Source organism: Ciona intestinalis, chromosome 5, assembly GCF_000224145.3.
Source record: "Ciona intestinalis chromosome 5, KH, whole genome shotgun sequence".
Taxonomy (NCBI): domain Eukaryota; kingdom Metazoa; phylum Chordata; class Ascidiacea; order Phlebobranchia; family Cionidae; genus Ciona; species Ciona intestinalis.
The window spans coordinates 75,287-84,225 of NC_020170.2; the positions used below are offsets into that span (position 1 = coordinate 75,287).

The following is an 8,939-nucleotide window of genomic DNA, read 5'->3' on the forward strand; positions in this document are numbered from 1 at the left end:
ACCTAAAAGTACCATCCAAGTTTTCCAAAACAAAACAGCCTTTAAATAATACGTGTGTAAAAACGCGCTGGAGTAAAAAAAATTGGCTGTTTCGACAATGCAGAGAATTTCCTATAAGAAAAAAAATGAATTTTGACCGTTTCTAGTTTCGAAACTACTGAAGAAAATCAAATTTCTCCTATGAAATTTCTTCAGTATTTTAGAACCTAGGAACGATCAAAGTTGACTAAAAATTTTTCTTATGGGAAATCTCATGCATTTTGCCACGATCAATTTTTTACTGCAGCACCTAAATTTGCGGTTTTAAAACACATTTTTTCAAAAGCTGTTTCGTATTTTTAAACTTTGATGGTACATTTAGATCACATTTGAGCATATCTATCAATACACAACTTTGATTTTTCGTTGGTATGCCCCTCTAAGGATACGTTAATAAATTTATATTGCGAGTATACTTTAATGTGAACCAAACAACTACAATTCTGCATTTAATTTCATGCTGTCATCAACTGTCACGTATTGATAGTAACGCAATTAAACGTGTTGCGACTGTTGTGACATCATAGGAAATCGAGCTTGAGTGTTACACGTGCACACTTTTTCCTTTATATTAAAGTAGCTATCTAATAGTGATACAGGCGAGGTAACATTCGCTAAAATATTAAGCGCCCCGGGCAAAGTTGTGGTTTTCAGTCTTTGTCGATATCCTGTATTACTAGATCATTATTTAGAAGCGTTTTATTTGTTTAGTACGTAAAACTTGCTGGTTTATTTATTGCATATTGTTCAGCATTGTTTGGGATTAGTTCAAATGATTCAAGTGGGTGAGAGGTAAGTTAATATATTGCTGGTTCTAAGTTGAATCTTATGCTTTTGGGGAAAGTGTGTGCCCTTATCGTTTATTCTAAACACTTGTTGTTTAATAGATTCGCGACTAAATCGCACCGTAAACTTTAATCGAAATATGGTTGTATACTATGCTTTCCATTGCAGCTCAACTTAACACAATGTGAATAGCTGATTATGCCTTCTTTTCAGTTGTGTATGCAATTCATTATACGAAAACAGTCACAGTCGTGCAAACAGAATTTCGTAAACTACATTATTTTCCACACAGGGAAGTAGACCTGCAACGTCGTAAAGATTTAGAATTAGATATTCAGCCGCGTTTCCAAGACAATGTGATGTCAGATGATGTCATAACCGTCAATGAAGGGGGAAAACAAGTTGCTTTAATTGCACTTACTGTGAATTTTGTTGCGAGCGTATTAATTATTCTCTCAAACAAGGCGTTGTACGTCAACTATGGAGTACCACCATTGTTCCTTGCCTGTTTTCATTTCTTGAGTACCTTTGTTGGTTTACTTGGAATGTTATTCGCTGGTTATTTACAGGTAAGTCATGTGTGATTGTCCGGCGCTCTAGCACACTTGTTTAGCTCGCCTACGCCTCTAACTATAGGTAATGGGTTCAGGCTCGTCGTTGTTACCAACTTACCATTGTGGGCGAATATGTCTTTGGGCAAGACACTTAACTGCAATTGCTTCAACTCAGTGGTCACTAATGTGTTGTCCAAATTATCAGCTACACATAAAAAAAATCCACAAAAATATAAATTAATTACCCACAAAGTAACATACTTGGTAACTCGTGAGCTGGCACGAGGTGTATGAACACCCGTATGAAAACGACTGTTGTGTTTTTGCCACGCGAGGATAAAGTAAGTTAAATTCATTCATTCATAGTTCTCGCGTAAAGTCAGTGACGAAGGTGCCACTTGGAACCACACGTTATTAATCATCAACAAGAAAATTATTAGCCTGGTTCTGAAAACCTTCAATGGATATGTTGTTTTATTTCCTTTAAGTAGCAGTTTCGGATTCTTTAAGCAAGGACAGATTAGGTTGAATAGGAAACAAAAATTATTGTGTTAAAGCAATAATAATAATAATAACTTTTATTGGTCTCTTCGATTACGGTAGCGAAGATTTAAAAATATTTTAAACGAAAAGACGCGACAAAACAACAGTTGTTAAAACACGCTTACGGTTAAAAACATGTTTACATTTATTTGGAAGAAAATAAGCGTGGTCGCTACACAGCATAAATTCTAGTTCGTCTGTAAAAGTTGTTTAAAAATCTTGAGCCGTTTTAAAAAAAATAACTTTAATTGTTTCGTAAATATGCAAGTAATGAAGCATCGATTAAAGTCCAAAACAACCTCCAAAATATATTTTTCAGGTAAAAAGGGTTCCTATCATCAAGGTAATTCCCCTTTGCCTTGCGTTTTGTTCTTTCATCGTTTTCACGAGTTTGTCGCTCAAGTATAACCAGGTCAGGACGTACCAACTGATCAAATGTCTTGGCGATCCTCTCACCTTTGTCATTCAAGCTGTATTTTACGGCCGCCATTTCACTACAAAAACCAAGTTAGCGTTGGTAAGTTGAAACTTTCAGATAATAATTCTTTTGTCACAATTCGCAGGAAATATAATATAACTATTTTCTAATAGTCTATGGTGGTGGGTGGGATCCTTATTAACTATTCAACCGACATTCAACTGAATTTTTTGGGAGCCTTGTTCGGACTTACAGCTGTGGTGGCATCTTCCTTATATTACACGGTGAGGGAGAGATTTTCTACTATTTTTGTAATCCGTGAAACAATCTTGATATGACGTATATGGGTAAACTGAGAAACGTTTTTTTTTAAATTTAGGTTACAACATAAGCTAAAACGTATAGTACAATGGGGGAAGACGGGACCCTTTAGCACATATTGCCCAATATAATTTTTACAAAGATATACCTTAATTTTCGTTACCGGGTATACCCGTTAAGTTTGGGAGCCAAAAAGGCAATTGACAGGAAAAACTGCAGCTAGATACACCAGCATATGTTAAAATTATGCGTTTTTGTTTGTATTTTTATATTTTAAACAAGTTCCCTTATGTTTTTGGTTGGTATACTTAATACTTTCTGATTTTTTTACTTTTTAATCGATTTGAGTGTTAAATAGAATTTGATTCTTTATGTGAGGTTTATTGTTGTGATAAGATATAACATTAGTGGAAAGCCATTTTTGCGCGCAGAAGTGCTTGCTTCTTGAAAAATCGTAATATTAAGACGAAAAACAGCACCCAGCAATGATAAAATGCTGTGCCGTGGGCTCCGTAATGGCGGCGACCACGACGTCATAGACGCGGGGACAATGGATAACAAGACTCGTTGTTTTACAATCCGTTTCCTAACTTGGTCTAAATAACCTTTGGGTTTACCTATCTTCATTAGCCGATGTAAATCGGATCTGGCCCTCTGGGTCCTAGCCAAACACCAGGAAGAATGGACAAAACATATTGAAAGCTGCAGGCAGACGAAGGAGTTTAGGAGAAACATTAGCAGGTGCTTTTCCGAACAACTCCTGAAGCTGCCAAGGCAAACGTTACGTTCCATTCTTTAGGTGATAACAGGTCGTTTGTCAGTCATCTGCATAAACTTAAAAAAAGTGAGAGTCCCATCTGCCCTGTCTGTGACGAGGAAGGTGAGACATCATTTCACTATGTTAGCACAGGCCCTGCATATGCGAACGCTAGACGGGAGCATCTAATCCTGACCGAGCTGTCCAGGGAAGATCACCCAACCATTATCATAAAAGCCCTTGTCGCACCCCGGGAGTTGGGGTAATGGGCCAATTGTGGCCTAAATCCTAGGACCCATGACGTGATACGCTGCCGGACCTCACCCACATAGAATAGAAAAATCACGAAAATTGATAATTAGGAACAGTGGAGAGTAGAGGACTGGCGACAAAATACCACAGATTTATAGTAGGGTTATTGCTGTCCTTAAAATTAAACAATGTATTCTACAGTGGATTGAAACAAAACAAAGAAAGCTGGAGTTGTCCCCACCACAATTGTTGATCTACCAGTCGTCGATATCTTCGGCTATTTTGAGCGTGCTCGTTGTTGCCATAGAGTTGCCGGATGTTTTGAAAATTATGAATACGTCCAATGCTTCAGATGCGGTGGGTTGACTGTTTTGTTTGGATTTTGGTTTAAAAATATACATGGTCAAACATACAAGAAATTAAATTAAAAATATATATCCTACGTTAATTTTACTTTAATGCCTGATATTATTAGGTTTTATCAAATAGTATAGGTACAGTTTAGTTACTGAGCGTTTTGTTACAGTTTCTCTTTTAAGCTTTTTATATTATATAATAAAGTAGGGGGAAGACGGGACTTTTAAGAAAATATTGTCCAATATTTTCAAAACTCATAATATGTGAAACTTAAAATATGTGATTTAAGGTAATACCACGAACTATTACTATCATACTTTTATTTATATATTATGACAACAATTAAAAGAAAGATATTAAAACACACGTAAATTTATTTAGCTATATTCGCATAACAGATGTAATTTTACCAGCTCAAAAACCGACGGAGCACGACGAACTGTTTAAATCGTTGTTAAATTTAATTTATAAATGAATTTATTATTAGAGACACACCTAAACAACACAAAAATGATTCTGTGTGTAAATGAACATTCGTTTTCTCACCCCGCTTGTATAGTTTTTAACATGTTACTTACAATATGTTATTGCAAGAGAAGTATTGTTTAAACATCACTGGTAAATATTGTATCGTATAAATGCATATCAACTTGTAATAACATTAAATTCTCATAACTTTCAACAAAGTTTATATTTCTGCCACTCGGGCATTGCTAGATACTATTTCGCACAAGCCACTTTTCATAGATTTCTACAATCGTCCGTGAATGAATTGCGAACATATTTATTATAGTAGTGCGGGGGAAGATGGAACACTTTGTCAGACGAAACTATTTTTAAATTGTCTTTTTACAGGCCCCCATTTAATGAAAATCAAGAAAATAAGAAAATAATAATGCAAACCTTTCAAACTTTGGCAATGAAAACCAAAGCATTTTTTGTTGTTTTTATCTCAAACTAAAGTCATATTGACCCCTCCCTATTTTCCTCATGTTTATATCTCAGCTTTTATTCAAAAATCTAATACTAGTGTTATCAAACAAAATCAAACTGTACAAAAAAGTTTAATCGTTCATCACACTCTCAAACTAGTAAACTTCATCGACATTACTATGATTTAGCGAGCATTTAAAATTTAACATTTAAAAACAATAATCAGCTTTGACGCGCGTTTTTATAAAGTCGTGATAATACTGTCGAATAATTCTGTAACATTTTTTTTCTGATTATCATTAAATGGGGGCCCGTAAAAAGAAAACTAAAAAATCTCATCCGACAAAGTGTCCGATCTTCTCACACCGTACTATATTAATATAAAAGTGTTTCAATTTTGTGTCTCGTCTTTCCCCACAATGTAGTTTTGTAGGTTAACCGAAATAAATGAATGAATAAAATTCGTCATGACAAAACAGTCGTTATTTCGTCGTTGTTTACACCTGTTGTGCAAATCGCTAAAGAACTCCTCGTGTGTTTTAATATTTTTTTATCAGTTAATAACGGAATATTGGTATTAATTCGTGGTATCGCCCAAATCCCGCCATGTAGTTTGATTTTGGAAATATTGGTTAATATGTGCTTAAAGGGGAATACATACGAAAAATTATAATTTGCGTATTGATAGATATGCTCATGTGTGACCTAAAGCTACCATCCAAGTTTTAAAATACAAAACAGCTTTTGAAAAAAATGAGTTTTAAAACAGCAAATTCGCCCGCTGGAGTAAAAAAATGGCAGTGGCGCAATGTATAGGATTTCCCATAAGAAAAAATTCATTCAACTTTGTTCGTTTCTAGTTTCTAACATAATAAAGAAAATTCAACTATTATTTTTGATTTGGTATAATGAATGCTTCTTCTCAAAACTACATTAAAAAAATGAAAAAAAAACATTGACTTATTATGTTTTAATTTTCGATTAAACATAGCTACATACTATGCTGACTCAGCACTTTTTCCTTATTAGTTAATTTTAAGCACTTTTTTATTTTATAATGTTCATTATGTCTCACTAGTACCTGCTGTGCCATTTTTTTTATAAAAAAAGTCAGTTTTTCGTGATTAACATTAGGTTTGAAAATATGCTGAGTCAGCATAATCTCGTATGTACCGAGGTTCGATCGAAAAATTTAAAACATAATGAAGCCTATGTTGTACAGTTTTTTTTATATATACTCTTGAAGAAGAAGTATTCGATATATAAAATCAAAAATAAAATTTAAATTTTCTTTAGTTTTTTAGAAACTAGAAACGATCAAATTTGAGCGAAGTTTTTTCTTATGGAAAATCCCCATGCATTGTCGAAACAGTCGATTTTTTTACTCCAGCGTTCTTTTTAAGCAATTTTTTTAGAAGCCGTATCGTTTTGGCAAACATTGATGGTACCTTTAGGTTACATTAAAGCATGTTTATCCATATACAAACTTTCATTTTTCGTTAGTATCCCCCTTTAACTGTTCCATCTTCCCCCACTCTTTATATCTGTATTATAGTCCCGTCTTTTCCAACCCTACTATTACTTCTATTGATATAGGCGATGTTCTTTCTATCTGGGCTTCTGGCTTTTTCTGTGAGCACTTCGGTATTTTACATCATTAGCAAAACATCTGTAGTTACATATGCTGTTTTCTGCAAACTGAAAATCTGTCTCATAATATTAGGGGGTTCTATATTGTTTAAAGAAGTTATTACTCCTGGGCAAGCCATGGGGGTAATAGTAACTCTGACAGGAACAGCAATGTATGCTTTCTTTACCATGAGCGAAAAAAACAAACTGGACAAAACTTTACTGTCGAACTCAAATGGTCCAACGTTGAGAGGAATGTCATAAAATGACAAGGTTGATGCATCAGAATTTCTAATTATTGCATTAGAATATATGTGTAGAAATAAATATTTGTCGTTATATTATTTGTGTTCATTCGCTTTGAGATAATTTAATCATAACACCGTTACAATGAAAAATATGGGTCTCCTCCCCGGCGCCATAGCACAGTTGGTTAACGCGCATGTCTGTAACCCAGAGGTAATGGATTCAAGGCTCGACGCTGCTACCATTGTGGCCGTATGTGTCATTTAGCAAGATACTAAACGATAATTGCTCTAACCCAATTTCACTAATGGATTGTTCAAAATATTATCCATACATAAAAAAAAAATAATGACCCACAAAGTAACAAACATAGTAACTCGTGTTACGTAAAGTGTTTGGTCCGGGACGCTGCTCTAACGGCCTACCGCGACTAACCAGACTGATGTAGGATTTTTTAACAGTTTAATAACATATGTATAAAAACTACTATATATAATAAAACGATCAGAGCGGTATAAGGATAATGCTCGAATACACTAAGTTTTGACCAGAGTAATCAAATACACCAACGTTCTAAACATATGTTACTCAACCATACACACAACGAGAACTGCTGATCTTATACAATACTCGGGCAGATGTGAGAAACAGGAGAAAAGGGCGCCAACACAAAAGTCATTAACAACGGAAGCAAAACCAGAAAGAAAAACACCACAGCAAAACACAGAAAAAAAAACAACACGTCACACTCGTAAGCTGCTGACACGAGGTGTATGATGAACAACCATGTGATAACGACTGTTGTTTTCTGGCCACGCGAGGATATGGGACACTTTGTCAGATGTGACTTTTTTTAAATTTTCTTTTCACGGACCCCCATTTAATGATAATCAGGAAAATAATGTTACAGAATTTTTCAACAGTAATATCACGACTTTATAAAACGCCCGTCAAAGCTGATTACTGTTTTAAAATATTAAAAAATATGTAAAATAGATACAGTACATTTTGAACAAGTGAAAATCTGCGAAATAGTAAGGTGCTATTTTTGAATGTCGGAAAAATAATACTAAGCCGATGAAATTTTGTAGTTTACAAGTGTAAACGATTAAACTAGTTTCATAGTTTCGTAAAACAGCCTTGAATATTTCGTACAGTTCGATTTTGTCTCATAAAACTAATTTTAGTTTTGTAAAAAAAAGGATATATATATAGGGAAAACAGGCAGGGGTAAATATGAATTTAATTTGAAATAAAAAGAACAAAAAATATCAGTTTAACGTTATATAGTAGGGTGGAACGTTATGTAGTAGGGTGGACCCCCATTTAATGGTAATCAAGAAAATAAGCTTACAGAATTATTCGACAGTATAATCACGACTTTATAAAACGCCCGTAAAAGGTGATTACTGTTTTTAAACAATATTTATCCCACCCTACTATACAGGTGCTGGTGGACCAAGGTGATCGTAGAATACAAAAAGCATAGCGGTCACTTTTAATATCTTCTACTTGTGCTACTAACACACAATCTGGACACTGTACTAACTAGACCCCAGCGGTACCGATTCCAAACTAGAAAAATTAAAATTCAAAAAAATATTAATTATGAAAATTAATATTCGTCATAAAAACATATTTTTAGAATTTTTGCACGAACCAGCCTTAAAGGGCCTAAACACACCCCAAATGTACTTCGCTTTAATCGATAGAGTGTGTTTTTCTAATTCCAACGACACCTTACTTGTTTTAATCGGTTCTGTATAACCAAAGATATTCCAGCTCAAACACCGTGAAATTCAAAAAAACTGATTTGAAAGTTGCGTGGCGAAAAAAATTGAGAAGTGTACTACCCACGTGACAATCACGTCACAAAATTGTTGAAGCGTGGCCGCTCTCATTCAGAAAGGCGAGAGGCAGTGTTTTCAGCGAAAAACGAGAGAACAAAAAAAACGCAAAAAAGCACAAAAAAAACGCAGGTTTCGCTTTTACGAATGAATCAGTCACGAGACTAGTACGTTCCTACGTCACAATCACGGAGCTCGTAGTAAAAAAAAGATAGCGCTAGAGATCACTGTTTGAGGACAAATATCTCCGCCTATAC

The 8,939-nt window shown here is 34.7% G+C and overlaps 1 protein-coding gene across 5 annotated transcripts; it reads left to right on the forward strand.

Annotated features, from left to right (window-relative positions):
- The first annotated feature begins 691 nt into the window (after positions 1-691).
- Positions 692-8,436, forward strand: LOC100176805 (solute carrier family 35 member E3-like). 5 transcript variants are annotated; one of them, XM_026834552.1, is made up of 6 exons: positions 692-831; positions 1,118-1,394; positions 2,242-2,439; positions 2,514-2,624; positions 3,872-4,027; positions 8,283-8,436. In XM_026834552.1, the coding sequence occupies exons 1-6, from the start codon at positions 812-814 to the stop codon at positions 8,322-8,324; spliced, it is 804 nt and encodes a 267-aa protein (XP_026690353.1). In that variant the 5' UTR covers positions 692-811; the 3' UTR covers positions 8,325-8,436. The 5 variants fall into 5 exon arrangements, with proteins under 5 accessions (XP_026690353.1, XP_009858702.2, XP_026690354.1 ...); XM_009860400.3 differs by lacking the exon at positions 8,283-8,436 and adding an exon at positions 6,557-6,933; XM_026834553.1 differs by lacking the exon at positions 8,283-8,436 and adding an exon at positions 4,883-4,922.
- Positions 8,437-8,939: the final 503 nt, after the last annotated feature.

Coding starts and splice junctions, on each gene's coding strand:
- LOC100176805 (XM_009860400.3), top strand. CDS start 812: ATGATTCAAGTGGGTGAGAG. Junction 832..1,117: donor ATGATTCAAGTGGGTGAGAG/GTAAGTTAATAT, acceptor TTTTCCACACAG/GGAAGTAGACCTGCAACGTC. Junction 2,625..3,871: donor CATCTTCCTTATATTACACG/GTGAGGGAGAGA, acceptor TGTATTCTACAG/TGGATTGAAACAAAACAAAG.